Source organism: Halichoerus grypus, chromosome X (assembly GCF_964656455.1).
Source record: "Halichoerus grypus chromosome X, mHalGry1.hap1.1, whole genome shotgun sequence".
Lineage (NCBI taxonomy): Eukaryota > Metazoa > Chordata > Mammalia > Carnivora > Phocidae > Halichoerus > Halichoerus grypus.
Window position 1 is genome coordinate 595594 of NC_135727.1, and position 25437 is coordinate 621030.

General features: G+C 39.4%; 1 protein-coding gene across 3 annotated transcripts; it reads right to left on the reverse strand.

The window, feature by feature from the left end:
• Nucleotides 1–1659: 1659 nt before the first annotated feature.
• VBP1 (VHL binding protein 1) lies at nucleotides 1660–23099 on the reverse strand. 3 transcript variants are annotated; one of them, XM_078065016.1, is made up of 7 exons: nucleotides 22941–23059; nucleotides 19533–19558; nucleotides 19047–19171; nucleotides 9465–9531; nucleotides 7913–8011; nucleotides 4678–4816; nucleotides 1660–2915 (listed from the first exon to the last, which is right to left on the reverse strand). In XM_078065016.1, the coding sequence occupies exons 3-7, from the start codon at nucleotides 19151–19153 to the stop codon at nucleotides 2845–2847; spliced, it is 483 nt and encodes a 160-aa protein (XP_077921142.1). In that variant the 5' UTR covers nucleotides 19154–19171; nucleotides 19533–19558; nucleotides 22941–23059; the 3' UTR covers nucleotides 1660–2844. The 3 variants fall into 3 exon arrangements, with proteins under 3 accessions (XP_077921142.1, XP_077921140.1, XP_077921141.1); XM_078065014.1 differs by lacking the exon at nucleotides 19533–19558 and having other exon boundaries at nucleotides 22941–23099; XM_078065015.1 differs by lacking the exons at nucleotides 7913–8011; nucleotides 19533–19558 and having other exon boundaries at nucleotides 22941–23099.
• Between the last annotated feature and the right edge of the window lie 2338 nt (nucleotides 23100–25437).

A 25437-nucleotide genomic window follows, 5' to 3' on the forward strand; every position in this document is an offset into this window, starting at 1 on the left:
CACAGCCTATCCAAGTTTGGGAGTTTAAATGTATAGTTGAACCCAACACCAGCTATGATAGGCGTTGCACACACACTCAATGTCTTCAGAGACAACACAATCCCACATTAGCGCTGAATAGGCAAAGTAAGGCTATCGAAAGGGTACAGGATTAGAACCTATCAAGACAAACCTTTAAGAAATAGTTCAAGACCTTAAAGGTATCACTGAAGTTTAGAGCAGAGAAAGGAGAGCATTATTCATTAAGGGACTGAACTTTAGTTAACATTCCTACCAAACTTAGCTATTAGTTATTGCTAAATAAAGGAGCGAGACATCATGGTACAGAGGGAAGGAAATTCACCTAGGAACTGGGTCTTGGTCTCATTCTGGCTATGTGGACTTGGGTAAGGTTGTTCCTACTGCAGCCATCAATCAATATCTATATGGCAGAGAAAGGCAGGGGTGGGATGATGAATTGTGCTTTCCATCATCCCCTGCTGTCACTACTGACAAAACTATTCTCAGCTAACCCCAGGAATAAAAACGCTATAATCTTGCTCCTTAGTTCCATTTTTGGTAAGTCTCAGGAAAAATTCTAAATACATGAGGAAAGCCTCATGTAAAAATGCAAATTACGGAATTATTTGTTACTTATAACGGAGAAAAAGTTTTAAAACAACCCAAATGTCTCAATGTGTATCACAGTTTACTACAGTTCACCCATTAGAATACTACTATGAAACTAGTAAAATGATGTTAATATAGTAGCACTATATAATAAGCAAATTACATGTTAAGTGAAAAGAGTAGGGTAAAAATTATAAAGACAAAATTTTCAAAATTATGTTTAAAAAAACCTATGCATAAAAAAGAAATGGAAGACAAAGAAATGTTAAGGGGACTGCAAGCGGAACTTATGTCTTTTTTCCCATTTTCTACATTTTCTCAAATGAGCATCTGAATGGAAAAATAAATATTAGTTTCATTTCCAACACACTTATTATTATTCAGTATCAAGTTTCATAGTTAATTTTTACCCATATCCTCTCTGGGTATACTCTGCTAATATTAAGCTTGAAAATATCATGTCAAAGCAGTATGGTTATGTTATTCTGAAACTGTAAACACTTATAAGAGAAATGATCTGGCAGAGGCAAGACTTAAATCTTTCTTTTATTAACAAAGCCTAATACCATTCCTGACACATACTAAGTATTTATATGCATTTATAGAATTAATTTTTGCTCTTTAATTCATATCTCTAAAGAGCTGTGTTTCTTCATATTCAGTTCCATTTTCATGTACTTAAACTGAGCAAATCATTCATGTCCTACTACTGACAAGGACATTTTGTGCCAATATACTTACCATAATAAGGTTTGGGAAAATTAGCACTTACCATATATCAAGATGTATACAAACCTCAAATACTAAAATATGGGAATTTAAAAGTATGAGAGAAAAAGTGACTCAAGGAACTTTGGTGTCTTTCAGATTTAACTCCTCAATTGTTTGCTGATCTGTATTCCTTCCAAAGAGATTCTGTATTGTTCCTACAAATATAAGTCCTTGGGACATGCTCGTTATATGTAGAAGTAAATGAACTTTACAAATATGTGAAAAGACACGTTAACTTTAGAAAGAATAATGTTAAAAAAAAACGGTGCCATGCCACAGTTTTAACTTCAATGTTTTAATATCATGAAATACAAGTACAAAACATTGTACGAGTATATGTTGTACTACATGGAGATGGAATAATACATTTTTTTTTTTTTTTTTTTTTTTAAGATTTTATTTATTTATTTGACAGAGAGAGACAGCCAGAGAGGGAACACAAGCAGGGGGAGTGGGAAAGCGAGAAGCAGGCTTCTGCTGAGCAGGGAGCCCGATGTGGGGCTCGATCCCAGGACCCTGAGATCATGACCTGAGCTGAAGGCAGTCGCTTAACCAACTGAGCCACCCAGGCGCCCCTGGAATAATACATTTTTTATCAGAATCTGTATCACCCAGTGCTAGCCACTGGACCAATGACTTTCCACAGGGATTTTTCTACTCTTCCTATGAGGTTTTATCATGAATAAAAAAGCTCACAAATCTTTTCAACCACTGCAGATTTATATTTATCTTAATATTCTTGTTCAGCTGCTTTGGCGAACTGTTAAGAAATACAAAATTGCCTTAGCCAAGAGTTTTCAGTGCCTAAAGAATTTTGTTATTTCATGTTGGCCAAGATCCCCCTTATGTTGGCATCGCAAAGACACTGTGCACTTCTATGCGGTAAGAAAAAGCGTTGTCTCAATAGCCCTCTTACTGTTTAGGAAGGCAAATTACCATTTCTTGAAAAGTACAGAATATTATAATAGTTATTGGCTAAGCAGTAATTCATGAAAATCCATTTATATAAGACAAATAACAGCAACAGAGAGCCATAAAGCCCCATATGTACTAAAGAAAACAAGTTTGGAAATATTTAAACTAACTGTTTTTCCTACCTCTACACTGGTTTAACCACATCAAGTGAGAGTAACATCAGCCAATAAAGAAAAGTGTCCAGAATTCAGCTCCCATAGCATACCTCAGCCATTTCAGCTAAGACTTTTTTATGACAAACCAAAAAAATGATGGAAGTAGCATTTACTTTGTTGGAAATAAAAAATTAAAATACTGCTAATTTCATAAAATATTTGAAACCAATTTTCTTTTTATAATAAAATGATGTTTATCTTCTTTTAAGTTTTAATTATCGTTCTTGCTGTTAAAAAAAAAATCAGTCAAAGTCATGTCAACCTTTAGGGATAAACTTTGGGGTATTTAAAATAACATGTTTGGAAAACTGAACCACATTTTTAATTGTCAGCATTATGCTTTGTTCTTGGTAGAATCATCTTTGTTTCTTCTTTTTACATCCCAATTATAAACCCTGGCCATATCTGCAAGAATTGTCAAAGAAAATGCAAATGCAAATCTAAAGATAACACATGCAATGACTAAGTATTCACTCACATACTGAATCAAAGAGAGAAATAGTGCACACAAAATACTGGTAACAACTAGTGTTGTGAGCCATCTTGCTATAATTTCATTTAAGAAAATACTGGAACTAAACTCCACAATACAAAGTCAAGGTCTCAAATCAGTAATTGTTTAGCCCATGTCATCAACTATAGCGTTATACTTGACAAAATATGTGCTTGACACTGTCAACAGTTTGAAAGACAGCCCCTCATCCATGAAATTTCAAAGACTGTTCAAACCATATCCTTTCAGGCAATATTTAAATTAGTACGATTATTAATAATTTCATCTCTTACCCTCCCTTTGGTTTAATAGGACATTCACTCAATTTCTTTTCCTTTCCACGAGCACCACCCTGTGTAGGCCTCGCACATCAATTATTTCTTTCATGGACTGTGCCTTTGGTGTTGTATCCAAAAGTCATCACCATACTCAGGTCATCTAGATTTTCTCCAATGTTATCCCCTAGAAGGTTTGTTTTTTTCTTCTAGAAGTTTAATAGCTTTTCCCCCCTCCGGATGAAGTCTCCACGTTACGAATCCCATGCCAACCCCTGCTCTAGGCCCCTCCAACAGGCCTATCTTCCCTCACCCAAGCACTCAATGCCTGCTGCATGCTACATGCTGTGGAGAAAAGAGAAAGTACAGCTCCTACACTTGAAGTGCTCCCAATCTGGCACAGAAAACAAAGTACTACATGCAAAGTGCTAAGTAAGCACAGGGAAACAACAAAACACCCCAAGGATTTGAAAATGTTGAGAAATGATCTGATGCTTGAGCTGAAATATGAAGGGAAAAAAAGGAGTAACCCACATAAATAGGAGGAAATCATTCCAGGTAGGAAGAACAAAGTAGAAATATAAAGGGGTGAGGAGAACTGATCGGGGCTACTTGGAACCCAGGGTGCACTGGGGGAAGGCTACGGCAGGAAGAGGTCAGTGGCATGAAGTAAGACCGGCTTGGGAACACCTCACAGAGTGCCTTGGGCGACTGTGTGGGGCCAATGACTGCAACAGGCACCAAGAGACATAGGTCAGAGAGGAAAGGCAAAGAGCTGGGTTTCAACATGCCTACCCCCTCCTTGACCAAAATACCTACCCCCATCTCTTCTCTTTGCTGATCCAAATCCTATAATGCCTTTAAAAACAGCCCAAGTTCTAACTTCGAACTAATTCCAGCACGTATCTCTCTTTCTCTAACTTTAAATTGCCTTGGCATGGCATACCCAAAACGAACTCACTTATACTTTGCTATGAAATTATCAGTTAGCTGTTTTACATGTGCAGTTCTAACACAGCAAGACTTTGGCACTCTTTTTTAACCCTTACCATCCTGTGCCTCAACAGTTGCAGCAACATAAGAGACCCTTAAAAAATGCTTGTGGATTAAGCTATTTAACTAGCTTTGAAGGTGTCTTGAGAAAATATTTGAAAGAAAAATGCTTATGCACTAATTTGAATGTGCTGTTTCCAAACCTTCACACTTCAAATTCAGATTAATCTATCTACAAACTTAGTTAAGTATTAGTTCCAAATATGTTATTTATTACTCTCATAAAATCTGCAAGTTCAAATCAGCCTAAGAGTAAGGACATTCTTCTCATTAAAATAATGTAAGTAAGAGTGTCGAGAACATCCTTCTCCTTTCCTCCCTTTGCTTTTAGTTAAAGAAAGGATACTGACTTCTGTGGTAGTAAATTGATCTCGAAGAAAGTCAAGGTCTTCCTCAAGAGAATCAAGATTCTTCGTGGCAGTCGATAAATTCTTTTCCAACAATGCCTGAGCTTCATCAATATCATATTCAAGCATTACATTAGCCTGAAGAAAGAAAGACAATTACTCAACAGCTTAGAGCAGGGGTTGGCAAACTACAGCCCTTAGGCCAAATCTAGCCAGCTGCCTTTTCTTATAAGTTTTATTGGAACCCAGATATTCTCCATTTGCTTATGCTTTCACACCACGGCGGCAGAGCTGAGTAGTTGTGACAGAGACCGTGTGCTCTGCAAAACCAAACTATTCACTCTCTGACCTTTTTACACAAACTTTATCGATCCCTGGGTTAAAGAATATATTTACATACATTATATCATTTACTCCTCATAACAACCCTGGTCAGTCAAGTTATCTTCTTCTTTACAGCTAAGAAAATGTGGGCTCAAAGAGGTCAGGTTGCCTACACTAACATAGATATTAAGTAAACAGGAGAATTAAGAGAAGAACCAATGTTTAGACACCAAATCCCGTCTTTCCACAACCTCCATGATGACACTAAATAGTATTACATTTGAATCAATTTAAATAGTTGTTTCTGAGCTTAAGATACAGCAATTTAAAAGTTTTCAAATACATATATATTATCGAATTTGATCCAGTAATGGCTAGCTTTTACTGTCCTCTTCCTACCTCCAACAGATGCTAGGGGCAAAGGCAAGGTGACTGTGTTGAATTCTGAAGCTCTGGTGTTATTGCCAACACTTAGAGATACATGCATTCTGGAAGTGGGGAACCAAACCTTTCCCAGCTCTGAACTCCTCCTATTGCCTGCCCTACCACTGGGCATTTCCTGAACCACTTCGCTCATCTGACAAATGGAATTTAAAAATTACTCAAAGGATTGTTGTAAGGATTAAATGAGACAGACAACATGAAAGTGTCTGGCACAAAGCAGGTGCTACATAAATACTGACTGAATAACCCAATCCATGATAGTTAGAAAACTGTATAAAAATTGAGATAGGACAAAAAAAAATATTCAATGGAAAGTACATGTCTCTTCAATCCCAGACCCCAATCTCATTCCTGAGTCAACTGCCACTCTTCTTTCTTTCTTTCTTTTTCTTTTTCTTTCTTTCTTTCTTTTTTTGTCAGAGAGAGAGAGAGAATGAGCACACAACCAGGGGGAGCAGCAGACAGATGGAAAAACAGGCTCCCTCCTGAACAAGGAGCCCAATGCAGGATTCGATCTCAGGACCCTGGGATCATGACCTGAGCCGAAGGCAGAGGCTTCAACCACTAAGCCACCCAGGCACCCGTGCCACTGTTTCTTATTACTATTCTTTTTTTTTCAGAAAGTTTCTACACTTTGGTTACTTTTAACAAAAAAAAATTAGAATACATTTAAAAACATGTCATTTGTGTCAGAAAAACATTGATGATTCATTCAGGAAGTACCCTGTGCCAAGTATTTCTCTTTTGTTGATTCATTCCTCAGTCTTATCAGCCTCTCCATTTGATGGTCTAACAGGCATCTCAAGACTGACACGCCCAAAACACAACTCCAAGTAACCGTGCAAAGGACCCTGTTAGTCCTCTGCCTGCAAAGGGAGTTTCAACTTTGCTTATAGTTTATGAGTTTTGTTTTGTTTTTTTTTAAGATTTTATTCATTTATTTGAGAGAGAAAGAGTGAGAGAGCACAAGAAGGGGGAGGGTCAGAGGGAGAAGCAGACTTCCCGCTGAGCAGGGACACCCCCACCCCAACGCAGGGCTCGATCCCAGGACCCTGGGATCATGACCTGAGCCAAAGGCAGCCGCCTAAGCGACTGAGCCACCCAGGCACCTTAGTTTCTGAGTTTTGTGGCCTAAACAAACCATCCTTATTCCAGGGTTATAAAACAAATTATCTATTACTTGGTCTAGAACTTTGATGGTGTATTTCAGGCAAGTATGTAATACATTTAGAATTCATTCTCTTATGAGGTATGAAGTGGATTCCAGTTGTAATTCTTATCAGACAGCTCCCTACTGTCCCAACCTAGTTTATGGAATCATCTTATCCCCACCTGCTGATGGAATGTGCACTGAGGGAAAGAGAAATTGAGGAAGATTACCCCTAGGATTAGAGCCATTGGGTAGATAGCTATTCCATTTACAGAACTAAAGCTAAATAAGTATGGGAATTAGGATTATAGAATGAAATGTACAAACCCTGACAATATTATAACTAACAAAAATCAAGGAGGAGGAACTAAGGCACAGAGAGTGAATTTTGGGGTATTAATCTGCCCATCTTTCATAGCATTAGAGTGCCTCTAAGGGGTGATTCTACACAGTAACAGCAAGGCGGAAATCCTTCCAGTAAGGAGAGATGGGAGCTACACACTTAGCTTGCTACTTGGTACAGGAACTTGTCTGGGGTAAAAAGACCAATGGACAGGGCGCCTGGGTGGCTCAGTTGGTTAAGCGACTGCCTTCGGCTCAGGTCATGATCCTGGAGTCCCTGGATCGAGTCCCGCATCGGGCTCCCTGCTCGGCAGGGAGCCTGCTTCTCCCTATGACCCTCACCCCTCTCATGTGCTCTCTCTCTCATTCTCTCTGTCTCAAATAAATAAATAAAATTTAAAAAAAAAAAAAAAAAAAAGACCAATGGACAGCTAGATAGCCGGACAGTCAGGAATGGGTTGGATGATTGGTCAGGGGATTGAGAAGAGTAAGATAGGAAAAAATCACAGACAAGGTCTATGACATCATCTAAAACTGAAATATATGGTTTTAAAAATGGACTCTAATCTCAAGGTTTTTGTAATAATCTTTTACCCCTTAAGTTTTGAGAGATCTTTCCAGAACTAATAAACCCTTATGGGGAAGAAACATTTATCTGAGGTTCAGCAGTTCTTTCTGTTTTATTTCTATTCCTTTTCCTTCTGTTATATTTAAGAGATAAAGCATTATCTGAAGGGGAAGAGAGAGGGCTTTGGTTAGTTTTGTCTTGACTGGGAAAGACAAGCACCTTTTGCTGCTCATCACACGTAATTCCAGTCAGTTTCCAATACAGACCCCTTGAACTCCAACCCTGTGTTCCTTCCACAGTCAAAGGGAGATGCATTTTCCCCGGCTTAAACAGTATTGCTGTGGGTGGGAAAAACACTGGTTTACCAGTGTCAGCCAAGGAAGCTGGGGCTATTTCAGTTACTTACCCCCAACCACAGACACACTTTATCAGTAGGAGGAACTGAAGCTTTGCAATACAGGTTATCTGCCAGTAAGAATCTGGTCTCCAGTGAACTGGTGGACTCCTTCAAAAAAAAATGACAGTATTGTAAATAGGTCAGTTTAATAACAAGGCTATAAAGGAGAGATCATAGAGCTGAACCTAAGTCATTTAAAACAGTACCATCGTGCCAACTAAGTGTGGTGGCAAAATAAATGCCAGATGGCTGGGCATGGGGGGCATGGATTCTGGCTCAGCTACTTACTACTTGTGTAAATTTGGCATTTCACTTGATCTGTGTCTCAGGTTCCCGATATATAAAATTAGAATAATAGTCCCGATACCTCTGAAGGCTGTGGAAAACAGACTTTACACAAACATGCACACACATACACACAAAATAGTGCCTGGCAAAGAGTAAGTCCTATGCAAGAGTGAGCAATTATTGGGGCGCCTGGGGGGCTCAGTCAGTGAGGCCTCCGACTCTTGATTTCAGCTCAGGTCATGATCTCAGGGTCGTGAGATTGAGCCCCACGTCAGCTCTGCGTTAAGAGTGGAGTCTGCTTGGGATTCTCTCTCTCCTTCTGCCTTTTCCCTCCCCTCCCCTCCCCCACTCACACTCTCTCTCCCTCTCCCACAAGTTAGCAATTATTCCTTCATTAGTGCTTCATGCTCAACCAACCAGTTTCCTGAAGTCTCCTACAAATTTCACCACATAAAATAATGTATTGGAAATAGTTATTCTAGTAGTCAAGTAATAAATTATATACACATTTCTAAAAAGATTTTATTTATCTGAGAGAGAGAGAGAGAGAGAGCATGCACAAGCCGGGGGCGGGGGGGGAGAGGGAGAGGGAGAAGCAGACTCCCTGCTGAGCAGGGAGCCCAATGCAGGGCTCGATCTCACAACCCATGAGATCATGACCTGAGCAGAAGGCAGATGCTTAACTGACTGAGCCACCCAGGCGCCCCCATATAATCTTTTAAGTACAATATGCTTATAAAATTTAATCTTTACAGCCTGCTTTTATTTAATGAGTACTGTTTTAAGACTCAGAAGATTCTCAAATACACTTCTGCCAATAACTAGCTATGTGACCCTGGTCAAGTGTAACCTCTCTGTAACAGTTTCCCGTTACATGAGAACCCAAAACACAATTTCTAAGATTCTTAGACTCAGTCCTTATTCTTAGGGAGAACAATAATAACAATAAAAACCCTTGGATGCTGCTACCTCAAAATAAGACATTTTCTTTTTGTACCGAAAATAACTTTCAATTGCATTTAAGTTTTACAAATACTTCATGTAAGTAAAAGAATCCAAGAAGTGTAGGCCCTAAAATTAAAGCTGACTTGGGAAAAAAGCCACAAAATTTATCACAGAAGTACACTGTGCCATCAGTACACACACACAAGTATCAAGAAGGCAGACTGGATATTCTAACACATTCAAATACCAGTGACCAAAGAGTCAAGGAAGATGAGTCTCTGCTGAAGTATTCTGGTTCACTCATATTTAGAAACAAAAATGCACTTACTTTTTTCTTCTGCATGTATTTTAGAATTTCTAAAGTCTGCTTAATTTCAGGAATCTGACCTTTTAGCCTGTGAATAAGAAAAAGGTTGACTTAGTATTTTGCAGGCAAGAAAAACACCAGGACACAGTCTTACTAGCTTTGCATTTTCTATTGATTATCTTTTTGAGAACCATTAAAACCATCCATTTGTCAAAACCCACAGAATATACAACATCACAGTGAACACTCAGGTAAACTATGGACTTCAGTTAATAATAATATATTGATACTGACTCATCATTTATTTATTTTTTAAGTAGGCTCTACACCCAATGTGGGGATTGAACTCACGACCTTGAAAACAAGAGTCACATGCTCCAATGACAGGGCCAGCCAGGCACCCCTTGACTCATCAATTGTAATCAATGTCCTACTCTGGTGGAGGCTGCTGATAATGGGGGAGGTTCTGCATGTGTGGGGAGGCAAGGAATATATGGGAAATCTCTGTACCTTCTGCTTAACTGTGCTATGGACATAAAAGTGTTCTAACAACTAAAATCTACTAAAAATTATTCTTAAAAAGCCAGTAGCAACTGATTCCAAAGCAACATCAACCTCACTGACAAGAAAATAAGAGATAAAAATATGCTGAAAACACTGAAAGTTACTTAGAAGAATGAAACATTTTTTATTTTGTTGGCACTGAGGTTTAGCTCTTTCTTCTGGTGATTAGAAGCTGCCCAAGGTTATAATGTGTTGCGCATGGAAAAATGTGCAAACTAGTTGTGGGGTCCCTGTCAAATCACAATGGAATTTGTAACAAGACAAACTAGGGATACAAAAACAAAGCTGTGGTTCTTTCAGAATACATTTAACTAAATATGACTGGAAATTGGTATGTAAACAAAATTTAAATGTGATAATGAAAATGTACTTATTATAGAAGTGTTGAATCACTATATTGTACACCTGAAACTAATATAATGCTGTATATTAACTATATTGGAATTTAAATAAAAACTTGATAAACAAAAAACAAAGAAAATATATTTATTGCATCATATAAAGGAAGTCACAGCATATGTGAAGGAGACTAGCAGGGCAAACTTTATTATACCCTGTGCTACTGACCTGGCAAGAAGTATGTTAGATGAGCCTGCTACTTAAAAAAAAAAAAATACTATCACTATCTGGAAATACAGTCCAGTGAATAATATAGAGACACACATTTATTGTTCATTTTTTTTACTTACTTTACTTAGCTCTGTGAGCTCTTTACAAATTCAGTATGGAATGGATGTTGTAGCGCTTCCAACTGTGCTTACTTTTGTATTACGTGTTAATATAGGTAAATGCTAAAACTATATATTTATTTGTAAAATATCTGATACACATGCAACAAAAGAAGAATGTTCAAATAAAGGTTTTTGGTCATGTCAATGATTTCTATGATATTTTTGTATGTATAAATATTACATGTAATACATAAATTATGAAGCGTATTAATAAATCAAGCAGCTGCAACCCCAGTCAACTTAGGAACCACATCACCAAGGTCGCTGAGCATGTCCAAGCAATATACCTCTTCCCACTCTGCTCCATCCCAAGAGACAGCAGCTCTCCTGTGTGCTTACAGCCCCTTTTTCTTCTTTTTCCAATAATTTCATCACATTTATGTATACTCCCAAACAATATATTCTTTGCTGGTTTCTTGGCTTAATATAATCGAGTGTTGAATGCATTTTTCTTGGGTTTGCTTAACTCAATTAGGTTCCTAAGACTTATTCATTCATTTTCACTGCTGTGTAATATTCAATTATGAATATAGCACAACTTCTTTTTTTTTAAAAAAATTTATTCATTTATTTGACAGAGAGAGACATAACGAGAGAGGGATCACAAGCAGGGGGAGTGGGGGAGGGAGAAGCAGGCTTCCCACAGAGCAGGGAGCCCGATGCGGGGCTCGATCCCAGGACCCTGGGACCATGACCTGAGCCGAAAGCAGACGCTTAACGACTGAGCCACCCAGGCGCCCCATAGAGCACAACTTCTTTATCTACTCTCCTGCCAATGGACACCTGGGTCAGTTCTAGGTCTTTGTTATTATATGAGCAATGTAAATCTCTAGGTTCTAGGAGTGGGTAGAAGAGTGAGAAGGGAGATAGCGGCTTAGAAGGAAAGCAGATCAAATCTTCAAAAGGGGAGCAGAGTTAAAGGAAAGCTTTTTAGATGTTTGTTCCTCCCTCTAAACTGCCCTGGGTGAATCACCTTACCTACCCCCTCACCGCTACAGGGTGGAAAAATGGTAGAATTGACCAGAAGCAGAGAGGTCAGGCTAAGGAGCTGAGAAGACAAATACTGGTCCCCAAGAGTCTGCCCCCTGACTCCTACTCCCAGGAGTGATAACAGTGAAGACAGCCAAGGGCAGAGGAACAAAAAGAATCCTCAGAGGTCAAGTCACCTGGTTTGGGAGAAGGAACATCTGTCCAATGGTGGTGCCCTAGATTGTAACACCAGCAGCATTCTTCCTACCTGTACTCACCAGGAGGGGCTTAAATTACCCCCAACCCCACACACATTAGTGACCAAAGAAACTGATATCCCTGAGGGAATATGAGCTGATGGGGAAAAGAAATGATAATCTGATAAACACAACTACAATAAAATAAAGACAATAAACTCAACAACACCCATCAGATGAAACAAAATGAAATACTAAAAGATAAGATTATACAGTGAGTATTTAAAAATACCTCAGAGAGAAAAGAAAGGATGTTGATAATATAAAGAAACAAGTAGCTAGCTGTTAAGAAGAACTAACCAAAACAACTAGGTACAAAAAATGTAATGGCTGAAATAAAGAACTCATGGACATCCATCTAATGACCAAAAGACAAATTACCAAAGTCAGTAGAAGAGAGGAAATAATAAAGAGAAATGGAAGGCCAAATTAGAAGCATCAAAATCTATATTAAGGGACGCCTGGGTGGCTCAGTTGGTTAAGCGACTGCCTTCAGCTCAGGTCATGATCCTGGAGTCCCGGGATCGAGTCCTGCATCGGGCTCCCTGCTCGGCAGGGAGTCTGCTTCTCCCTCTGACCCTCCTCCCTCTCATGCTCTCTGTCTCTCATTCTCTCTCTCTCAAATAAATAAATAAAATCTTTAAAAAAAAAAAAAAAAAATCTATATTAACAGGAATCCCAGAAGGAGACAAGAGAAAAAAAATTACCAGAAAAAAATGTAAAATATGATAATCACAAAATTTCCAGTTAAAGAACGATAAAAGACATACAATCCAGGTGTTGAGGAGATTACCACAAAACAATTTTGAAATACTAAAGAACTTTTATACAGCTGAAGGTAAAGTTAAAGGCAAATGATAGGCTGCAAGGAAAAATTTACAGGATATGTAAAAGAAAAAGGTTAGTATCCAAACTACACAGAGCCATCTGCTGCAAAACAACTCGATCATGCACAAAAATAGTTTTTGTAGCATAGCTGATATCACAGAGGTAAGGGAAGTTCCAGAAAAAATTAAAGGGTAAAAAAGTGGAAAAAGCTTTGAGTTGAGCAGTGAGAACTAGAGAAAAGTAAGCATCATGAGTCAGGTGCTGCTATCAGCTACAGACCCAAGCCTGGGTCCCTGCCTCGGCAACTCGGTGGGGAAGCTCACATATTAAGTGCCACAACAGGAACAGGCTGGTATAGAATCACCACTCCTGGCAAAAGCAAAATCCTCTACGGATAAAGGCAAACCACACAGTTATCCATAGTTACAGGAAGCTGACATATAGCTAGTGAAGTAAGAAGAAAAACATCCACACATAGACAAATTACAGTAAAATGAAACAAGAGATTATCATCTTGAACGTATCCAAAAAGAAAAATCAGTTGATCTAAAAAGGCTAGATTTAAAACAATAACCTTATGTTGTTTACATGGTACACCCTTAAATATAAATAATAAACAGGCAGAAAGTAAAGGGATTGGAAAAGATGAAATAAGAAAATGTTAACCAAAAGAAAGCTGGGATAGCTGGAAGTATCCAACAAAACAGACTTTAAAACAATAAGCATTACCTTATATAAGGTTAAGTTCACCAAGACATAATAATTCTCAAATTGCATGTGCCTAATAATATAGACTAAAAAGTTTTTAAAAAGGGATAAAAATTGTTTCAGGTTAAGATGGCAGACCAGCACTCCCACCTGTGACCACTCAAATAGCCAGAGAAAACAAACACACACCTCCTTTGTTGGAAGGTAGCAGAGAGCTGCTGAAGGTGACAGGAACTACAGGGCTGACTCCAGCTAGGGAAGAAACTGAAAGGTGAGCTGATTTCCTGCAGCTACTCTTATCAAATAATGAGTAGGGATTATTTCTCTTTATAGAAGTATACCAGACTTATTAATAAGTGAAAAATAACTAAATTAGAACATCATTTTGCAACTCACAATTAATGTATCTAGGCACTGAGCACCATAAAAAGAGACAACTAGACATTATCTACCTCTTAATGGAAAAACAATACACAAACCTATGAAGCAATGCTGTCACAAAGACCCTGAATATGATCAAGACTGCAGATCCAACTATCAATTTACAGTATTGAGAAGACAAGAAACATGCTTGAAAATTTCACAATTGCTTCGAAATTTAGCAACACAGTTGTGAAAGATAAAACAATAAAACTGAGAATAAAATATTAGGAGGATATCTTCATGAACTTGGGATAGGAAAATATTCCTTAAACAGGAGGAAACAGATTGTTAACTTGGACTACATTAAAATTAAATGGTGTTGAGTCAAATAATACGTCCACAGTATATCCACTAAAAAAAAAAAAAAAGAAGAAGAAATTGAAAACTTACACCTACCATACATAAAAATAAACTTCTGGATTAAGAAGTTAAATGTGAGGGACGCCTTGGTGGCTCAGTCAGTTAAGCCTCTGACTTTTGATTTCGGCTCAGGTCATGATCTCAGGGTCGTGAGATTGAGCCCTGTGTCAGGCTCCATGCTGAATGTGGAGCCTGCATAAGATTCTCTCTCTCCCTCTAACCCTCCCCCACAATAAATATAAATAAAAAAATAAGAAGTTAAATGTGAAAAGCAAAATTTTAAAGCTTTTAGAAGAAAACACAGAAGTTTGTGTTTTTGAACATGAAATATAGGGTAAGATTTCTTAAATGAGACACAAAAAGCTATTAAGGAAAATTTTAACCAAAAACATTTAAATTAAGAACTACTCATCAAAGGAAACCATAAAGAAAGAAAAAAGATAAATTACAAAAGGAAGAAAAATTTCTCATCCATGTAACTTAAAAGGATTAGTATCCTAATGTGGGGGCTGGTGCACCAACCCCCCCATGCAGTCATAAATCCATGTATAACTTTTTTTTTTAAAGATTTTATTTATTTATTTGACAGAGACATAGCGAGAGAGGGAACACAAGCAGGGGGAGTGGGAGAGGAAGAAGCAGGCTTCCCGTGGAGCAGGGAGCCCGATGTGGGGCTCGATCCCAGGACCCTGGGACCATGACCTGAGCTGAAGGCAGACGCTTAACGACTGAGCCACCCAGGTGCCCCCCCATGTATAACTTTTGACTCCCCCAAAACTTAACTACTAATAGCCTATTATTGACTGGAAGCCTTATAGATAACATAAACAGTCGATAAACATATATTTTATATGTTATAATACCTTTTATGTATTATATACTGTATCCTTACAATAATACCTAACATTTTCTTAATTTTTTCTGGTATCTCAAGGCTATGCAGTTCATCTGCAAGTTTTTTTCAAACTGTCACAAATCTTCCAAAAATTTTTCCAAAATGTATATTGAAAAAATCCATGTGTAAGTGGACCCGTGTTTAAACCCATGTTTGAACAATCTGTGTTGTTCGAGGATCAATGTATAAAGAACACGTACAAATAAAAAAAGACAACAACCCACTACTGAAATGGGTAAAACTCTTCAGAAAGCTTTCCATATTCACTATCTCCAATTCTATCATTCCCTTTTTTTAAATTTTTTTTATTATTATGTTATGTTAATCATCATACATTACATCATTAGTTTTTGATGTAGTGTTCCATGATTCATTATTTGCGTAGAACACCCAGTGCTCAGTGCAGAATGTGCCCTCTTTAATACCCATCACCAGGCTAACCCATCCTCCCACCCCGCCTCCCGTCTAGAACCCTCAGTTTGTTTTTCAGAGTCCATAGTCTCTCATGGTTCATCTCCCCCTCCGATTTCCCCCCCCTTCATTCTTCCCCTCCTGCTATCTTCTTCTTCTTCTTTTTTTTTTTAACATATAATGTATTATTTGTTTCAGAGGTACAGATCTGTGATTCAACAGCCTTGCACAATTCACAGCGCTCACCATAGCACATACCCTCCCCAATGTCTTTTAAACCACTGGACCAACAACATTCCCATCCATAACACCAATGACTTCCACTTTGCTAAGTCCAAGTCAATTCTCAGTCCTTATCCTACTTGACACAGGTGATCATTCCCTTCTCTATAACACATTTTCTTACCTTGGCTTCCAGAGTAAACTCTCCTGGTTTTTCCTGACCCCACTGGCAGCTTTTCAGTCGTTTTACTGGTTATCCCTCTTCTCCCTAACATCTGACTATTGCAGTACCCAGATCTTTGACCCTTTCTTCACCTACATGCACTCTTTTGGTGATGGAGCTCATTTAGTCCCCTAGCTTTAAGTTACTCCCAAATTTTTATCTCCAGCCCAGATTGCTCCCCAAAGTCAGACTCACAAATTTAACTGCCTGTTTAACATCTATCTGTACTTGGATATCCAAAAAGGTATCTCAAATGTGTCCAGAATTGAACTCCCGATCTTCCTCCAAACCGGCTTCACCCACAGTCTTCTCCATCTCAGATGATGGTTAACTCTTCCTTCCAAGTTGCTCAGACTTGGGAGCCATCCTGTATGTGTCCCTTCCACATCTCACCTCTAATCCACCAGATCATGCTGGCTCCAACTTCAAAGTAGATTCAGAATATGCTTCTTTCCCACCACCTCTAACACCTTACCTAGAATCATGAAAGGGCCTACTAACTGACATCCTTGCTTCTGCCCTTCTCAGGAATATTATCAGCCAGCAACCCGAGGGAGTCGTATGATAATAGGGGAAAATCAGATCATACCACTTCTTTGCTCAAAACCCTCAGCAGCTGCCACCTCCAATACTCCACACCCTCTTATTCCATTTCTTATTTCCATAGCATTTATCACCTTCTAACCTACTCTATAATCTAACTCTGTTTTCTGGCTAGAATGTCAGCTCCAGGAGGACTGATATATCCTAAGTACTGAAGATGATGCCAAGCACATATTAGGTGCACAATAAATATTAGTTCTATTGAATTGTGTTTACTATCTAGACTCCACTAGACTGCAACCTTTCCAAGGGCAGGGATTGTCTGTTTTGTTCACTGATATACCCCAAGTGCACCTAATTAGGAAGGCTGCAGGTACACAGTGCAATTTTTATCCCTCACATTCAGGCCTAGAGCATATGTAAACCTGGAGTGAATATCCTACTACACCACAGTACTAGAGTTAGCAATATAACTATGATACACAAATTTCCTCCTCTCTCCAAGGCTTGGTCCTGAGGCCCATTTTGTTCTCTATCTATAACCTCCCTATGGGTGATCTGAAATCTAATGACTTTATTCTTCTTTTTAAAATGAAAATAAACTTATTACAAAGCAGTATGTGACTACTGGAGAAATTTAGCAATACAGATAACCAAATTTTTTAAAATATCATATTCCCACCACCCAAAGATTACCACTGTTAATACACCATTAGTGTAGCTTCTTCCAGAAATTTGTGTACATATATATTTTTTTCAAAATAAGAGTATACTGTTCTTAGTGTTTTCTATCCTACTCTTTTCTGTTAACACTCTCCATTTGTTTATGTCAATGACTTTTTTTTTTAAAGATTTTATTTATTCATTCAAGACACAGAGATACAGAGAGAGAGAGCACGAGCAGGGGGAGAGGCAGAGGAAAAAGCAGGCTCCCCGCTGAGCAGGGAGCCCGATGCAGGGCTCGATCCTAGGACCCTGGGATCATGACCCGAGCCGAAGGCAGATGCTTAACCATCTGAGCCACCCAGGCGCCCCTATGTCAATGACTTTTCATCTAATACCCAGCCCTTATTCAAATTTCCCTGTCACCAAATCAAATGAGAAAATATATCTAAATACAAACTTCTATACTTTTACATGAATGGCACGTTATGCCCAGATGATCCTTCCTTGCTTTAGTCTGCCTCCAAACTCATAACCAGCCTTCAAACTTCTACACAGCCATATGCTCCTCTTGGAAGCTTCCCCTGAACCTCCTCATCCCCCTCCAGATCACACCTTCCCTGTGCTAACTCATTACTTTGTACTAAAGTATCTCAACTGAGATACTTTATGTGCTTATGGTATTTACATATCTACCATGCCCCTAGACTGTGTCCCTGTTGCGAGCAGATACTGGACCTTATTTCACCCAAAACAGTATATGGCACCTAGTTGGAATCCCATAAATATTTAACTGACAAAGAATTCTGGCATATGTGCATAGCAGATATCCACAAGTATTTATTGCAGTGAACTGACTTTATAGGCTACTATAAAAATATAGGGAAATACACAATTGAGAGCAAGGATTCATTTGTTCTATGCCTATTATTTGTGAAATCTAGGGAAAGTCATAACCTCTATGGGTCTCTCATCTCAATGGCAAAATAAGAAGGATGTACTAGAGATCCAAGATGTTATGACCCTAGATGCTTTGGAATAAGGTCTTCAATATTCATTCTACTATGTTTTCAAAACCATCTTTAGACTAATAATACCAAGTGTTGGCGAGGATGTGGACTAATGGAACAACTAGAACTCCATACACTGCTGGTGGGAGTAAAATATGGTACAGCCATTTTGGAGGACTTTCTCGGCAGTTTCCTTCTAACACTGAACATTACACTTACCATACAAGTTAGCAATTCTACCCCGAAGTAATTACCCAGGAGAAATGAAAACGTATACCCACACAAAGACTTCAAGCCAAATGGGGAAACAACCTAAATGTCCATTGACAGGCAAATAGATAAAAATTGTGGGTGCTACATATACATACAATGGAGGAAGATTCAGCACTAAAAAGAAACTAATTTACTGATGCACACAAGACCATGGATGACTCTCAAAAGCATTATACTAAGTGTAAGAAGCCTGACATAAAATAGTAGTTACTATATGCTTTCACTTATATGAAGTTCAAGAACAGACAAAAACAAATTTATGGTGAAAACAATCAGAACAATGGTTGTCTCAGAGTGGGCAGAGTTGGCCAGAAAGGGGCGATAGGGAACTTCCTAGAGTAACAGGAATATTCTACATATTGATCTGGGCAATGGTTATAGAAGTGAATACATATGTGAAAATTCATTAAACTGAATATTCAACATCTGGACATTTTATTATATGTAAATTATGTCTTGATTTTTAAAGTTTAAGCCATACAAAATTAACAACAAAAAACAACTTGTAAATGTTTACACTTACCTCCTTTTCTTTTGAGCAAGGTTGAGTTCCATAAACTTATACTTTTGGTACTGTTCATCCAGCTTCTTTAGTACTGTATCTGCAGTCTCATTCCCAGGCTGTTTCATGAAGGAATCTACATCTTCCTTTAATATCAAAATAACACATGACAAGTTTTAGACTTTTTTTTAAGAGATTTTAAACCCTGAGATCATGACCTGAGCCAAAACCAAGAATTGGTCACTTAACCAACTGAGTCCCCCAGGTACTCTCAGATTTTAGAATTCATACCTCTAATCTGATTTTTGACTGCTTCAAATTTATCTTTAAAACAAAAAAGAAAGAAAAAGCTTCTTTTTTCCAAATACTTGTTTTTAACTAAAATGTAGTTATAAAAAATTCAAGACCATTTCAGACAGTGCACATACATTATGTAGCTAATTTATTCTTCCTCCACCTTCCTCTTTTTATTTTTATTTATATATAGGGAGAGAAAGATGACCTTACCTGCTTTATGCACCCCCCAGGCGACCCTAGTAGTAAATATGAAAATTACAATCAAACGCATTGCCTAGTCATGTAGCCTAGTCACAAAACGACTCAACAGATTTTATGCCAAAATTATCGACTAAAATTTTTAATGCAAGTTCTACCATAGAAATCATGCTAAATATGGTCGTTAGGTTCCCAAGGCAAGCCACAAATACCTCCTTAAGTATCAACTGGTGGAAATAAAGTAAACCTGAAAGGCAAACAGAACAATCTTTTGTAAAAGGAATAATGAAGCAAAAGAAAAGTAGTAAAACTGAACAGCATTTTTTAAATGTATACTACATGCTGGTCCTTGAAGAAAAACGAGTTAATAAGATAAGGATCAGGAACTAAGTGAAAATATATGGAAATTTTAAGGCAATCCTATTGGACGTTTCCAGCACTTTAAAGAACTTTATTCCTTCATTGTAAGTTAAATTCAATTACCTTACGGTTTCTGAGATCTCTATATCATTATTCTTATCCATACTTACTAGCTATTAAGGGAGTATGTTAGCCAAAACAAGACAAGAAGCAAAAGAAAAACAACAGCAAGGGAGTGTGAACTCTGAAGCCATCAAGCTAGAGACATAGTAAAAGAAATTGAAAAGGTGAGGCTGGGGGCAATGGCTGAACTCTGCATGTATAATGGAGACACCATCCTCCCAGAAGGGTCACTGCAGGAAAGAGATATAAGTCAAAGTTTCTAGCACCTGGTAAATGTTGCTAGGAGCTTAGAGTCTAGCAAGCAGAATTAAGCAGCACAGAATTGTGGCTAAGAGACAGGGCCTGCCTTGTTTGAATCCTGGCTTCACCACGTACTAGATGTGTTCACTTTGGAGAAGTTATTGAACCTCTCTCTTTGCCTCAAGTTTCTCATCTGTAAAATGAAAATACCTTTTTCTCACAGGGGACTAAATGAGTTAGCATGTGTAAAATGCTTACAAGAATACATGACAGCTAGTAAGTGCTCAACAAACATTAGCTATGTTTATATATGTCTATAATACAATGTGCTGAGGGAACAGATGAAAATGCCAAAAATTCTGTCTTGGGGCAGTGCTCAAGAAAAACTACAGGGAGGGGAGCTTGGGTGGCTCAGCTGGTTAAGCGTCCAACTCTTGATTTTTGCTCAGATCATGATCTCACGGTGGTGGGATTGAGCCCTACACTGGACTCTGAGCTCAGCGCAGAGTCTGCTTGTCCCTCTCTCTGCTCCCACCCCCACCTTGTAAGCTCTTTGTCTTTATCTCTAAAATAAATAAATAAAATCTTTTTTTAAAAAAAAGAAAAACTACAGGGAGGTCATATCTGAACTAGATGTTGAGAGATTAAGACATCAGCAACTGGGCAAGGGGGAAAATGACAGTTCAAGCAGAGAAAGAACACAAACTATGGCACCAGTGGGAATGGAGAAAAGGATGAGGTCTGACTTCTAACCAGAACAGTATAGGGCCTCCTATATCACAGAAACTAATATATATTAAGCATCTACTTGTTATACTGAAAGCACATATTGCTTCTCATAGCAACTCTCTAAATATTGTTATCGCTATTTCAGTGAAAGTAACTGAGGCTCAAAGTGGTAAAAAATAAAATGGTCAAGATGAAGCAGCAATTGCAAAGTAGAGGCAGGATTCAAACCCTGGCTACTTAGAAGCCAATGTTCTTTCTACAGTACCATGTTATTCAAATAATTCCATAAAATTTGGATTGCTTATATATTATATTCTACTGGTAGAAATCTCAAGGTCTAGAAAAAATAACCCAGAGCAATTTTAGGGGGAAAAGGCATTTTAAGATAAGACTTTATAAAGCCTCAGATAAAGTGTATCCTCCTGAATTAGTTTTTTGAAGCCATCTCTAGCTGAGGACCAAGAACGTATTATTTAAGGCACTATGGAAATTGAATTTAACATCTAGTTATGAGCTTATACTATGTGTCAGGTGCTGTGCTAGGACCAGGAGAAATGACACTGAGCCAAGATGACTACCTCACTTTCCTCCCACTGGCAGAGCATGTAAATAGGGGCTCTGGTGCTCCACAGATTGCCCAAGTTCAAATCCTGGATAACTTGCTTACTTTCACACTATATGACTTGGAGCCAAGTGACTCAAGTTCCTCAGTTTCATCATCCACAAAATGGGAACGATAATACCTACGTCCTGGAGTTTTGGAAAAGCATTAGGAAAGTGCGTAGCACTCAACAAATTTTGTCTCATTACCATTAGTTGGGAAACGAATGTAAAGAAATAAATGGCACAGCTCAGGGAGAAAACACAAAAGAACAAAAGAAAACAACTACAAAATTGAATCAGCAAATGCAAATATGCAATATAGAGTGCATATAAAAGTGGTCTAAATAAAGAATAAATAAAAGAAATGGGTATTTTGAATGATGTAAGGTATCATTAACAAAAAGGTGGAAATAAAGCAATATAGGTACAAACCAAAAGGTCAGGAAAATTCCGTTAAGACTTTATAGTAGCTCGGTCAGAACTGAGTGAAAGACAGATGATACTGACCTGAAGGCCAGTCGTGTTTTCTCTCATTATTCAAACAGTTTTGAAATACTATTTCTAGAATGGCCTAATGAAAGGACAGTGTTGAAGTTATCTAGTTGCTTCTCTTTGATTGGACTTGGGTTGATCCCCGTGCTCTGTGAAGCCTCCAAATTGTATTCCCTACCTCCTCTCTCAACTCCACACGATGCATTCTCTACTAAGTTGTTAGAATGATGTACCTAAAACCAAATATGATTATACCGTGCCTTTATTTAGATACCTTCTAATGACAGCCCGTTGCCTACTGGATAAAAGCCTCAATTCCTTAGCAGGACACACAAAGCCTTCACACTCTGACTCTATCCTACCTTCCCATCAGTCTCTTCTTCCATTCCTGCAAGGCAACAGACCACTGCCTTCCTTGAACAGACTAGGTGTAATTTCCTATTTTCACACCTAAGCACCAGCTGTTCTGCCTACTCATTGTATCCTAAGTCACCATATAACCGTCGGTCCCTCCAGCATCCAGGGTGATCTCTCTCCGGCTGCTCACCGCCTCCCCCCTTTCCCTTTTCAAGCAGCAGAGGGTGAAACTCGGCATCCGGGGGGAGGCCCCTCAGACCGCCCCGCCCCGCTCCACAATCCTCCCGCCCGGCGTCCCCTTCTGTTCGCCGACCGCGTTTCCCTCCGGGGTCGGGGGGGGGGGGGGTACCAGCAGTTCAGTTCGTCTAGGCGTAGAGGGGGAGAGCAGGCGAAGCGCTCTCTTCCAGTTCCATTTACTCAACTCCTCCCCCAATAGTCGAGGCCGGGGTGAAGGCCGGGAAGTAGGGGTAGCCCGCGGCCTAGCGCCAACATGCCGAGGACCAGCGTGCGTCTTACCACAAACACGGCCTCAGGAATCCCTAGGTGGAGCCGCCGCCCGTTCCCTGTGGCCACTTCTCCTAAGCCACAACCGTCCTTCGCGGCCGCCATCTTGGGAAAGCGAGAGCGCGAGTAACGGCCTCCCGAGCCGCCAACCGCTGGTGGTCCCTGATTGGCTCGCTCACAGCTGCAGGCCCGCCCCCCCCCCCCCTTGTGAGTCTGCGGGTTCATTGGCGCGCAGGAAGTAGCCGCCCCTTCTCTCTCCGACGAGTCGCCCAACCTCTGGGTGCTGATTGGCTGTGCACAGGTGAGTGACAAGCCAGGAAGTGCCGCGCGGGGAGATGCTGGCTCTGCAGGAAAAACCAATGCAGGGTTCAGGAAGAGGGGTCTTGGGGATTTTGTGGGTGGGAGGGCTTGAGGACCCTGGGAATCAGAGACCGAACCTGACCCCAGTACTACCCCAAAACGGGCAACACCTTCCAGAATAGCCTTCGAAGCGACCCGATCCCCTCTCGGCTACAAGTGAATCTGGGACCTAGATGCCGCGACGGGGCCTTGGTCTCGGTGCCTTTCTGGTCCCACAATCCGAGCGAGCTTCCCGGCCCTCAAAGGGGACTTGTTTTGTGTCTGTTTCGGAATGGAGCTATTGGCCTGATTTTAATAAATATCCGCCCACTGCACCAACCTTTCCTGAAAGCCACCCTCGATCGGAATGTTTCCACCCCAATTCAACCATTTTCAAAACTTCATATTCTACACACAAAATCCTAAGAGCTCTTCCGAGGCTTCCAGCCCTAAGGACTTCCCCAACATCGTCCACCACTACGACCCTTTGAAAGCAAGTGCATTATACAGACGTGAGTACTTATTCTTTGGTCTCTTTTGTAATAACTAACAACCCTGTTCCTCCCGCCTTTGCTTGCACTGGAGTGCTTTGCAGTGAAGCGGTGCTTCATCCACTCACACAAACCCTACAATGAGGCAGCCCGTTTATGAATAAAGGATGTTAGTTCCCTTACTTAGTGGGGACACATAATGTAATAAGAATAGTGATTAACATTTATTAAAAGCTAACTGTGTGCCAGTCACTGAGTCATGCTGTTTAATCCCCACAAGCCCAAGCTGAGAGGGACTATCATCACCCATAGTTAACAGACAACTATAAAGAACCTTAAAAATGAACCATTTGTGGGGCTCCTGGGTAGCTCAGTCAGTTAAGCCTCAGACTTGATTTGGGCTCAGGTCATGACCTCAGGGTCGTGAGATCGAGCCCCACGTCAGGCTCCACGGTGGGCTCTGCTGGGCATGGAGCCTGCTTAAGATTCTCTCCCACTCCCTCTTCCCCTCCCACCATCTAAAAAAAATGAACCATTTGTAAGATAATAGGATAAATGTTATAAGAGTCACATATTGGGTAGCAAGGGAGCACAGGTGAAGACACTACACTACCTCAGTAATATTTTAAAATGAGAATAACAAGAATGTTGTAAAGATTAAATGACATTATACATGTAAAATATCTAATATGTACCGGCCACACAGTGGAGTAACCAAATGATTTTACTTTCATTATCTTGTTCCACCCAACATCCTTCCAGTCTGGTCCTTATGAACACATATAGAAAGTGACCTTGTCATGGTGGGTACCAGCAGAATCAGAAAAGGGTCAAAGAAAAGCCTTTCAAGGCCAAAGAAATGAACCAAATGCAGTTAAGACCCTGGACTAGGGAACGAAAAACCCAAAGTTACCCCAACACTAAGTCAAGGAAGAGGTCAGGCCTGGGAAGCTAGAATTCCATGACTCAAGTTCCACCTCCTAACAGTATAAGGCAATCTTGGATAGTGCTAATTAGTACAGACTCATAGAAATACCAGTAATCTGGATGGAACCTCTAATGTTACAGATGATGAAACTGAGGCCTAGAAGGAGAACAGAATGTGCTACAATCCCACAGCAAATCGTGAGATAGAGCGGAAAGAACCCAAATAACTCAGCTCTAAGTCCAGTGTTCTTTATTTCATGAAGACAGACCTGTGGAATAAAGTAGAATATCCAGAAACAGACAAGTACGCAGAGGTGGCATCTCAAAGCACTGAAACAAAGACAGACTTTTTAACAAATAGTGTTGTGACAGCTGGGTAGCAATTTGGGAAAAGCTAAAATTAGATTAATATCACAAACCATATACAAGAATAAATTCCAAATGGATTACCAAAACAAATGTTAAAAACCCTAAATCATGTAAGTACCAGAAGAAAATATGGGGTAATTCCACCTTTAACTTTGGTGTAAGACATTCTATGACTCATCCAGGGACAAAGAGAGAAAAGGCCAATATATTTGCCCATTTATGAAAAACAACAACATAACTCCTGCAAAAATGATACCAGAGCAAACTCAGACTGTAAATTCAGCTTGAAAAAATTCAGCAAAATTATGTCACATAGACAAAGTCATACTGAAAAATGGGCAAAAGACAACCAAAAGATGTAAAAGTTTCCTTTAAGCATGAAA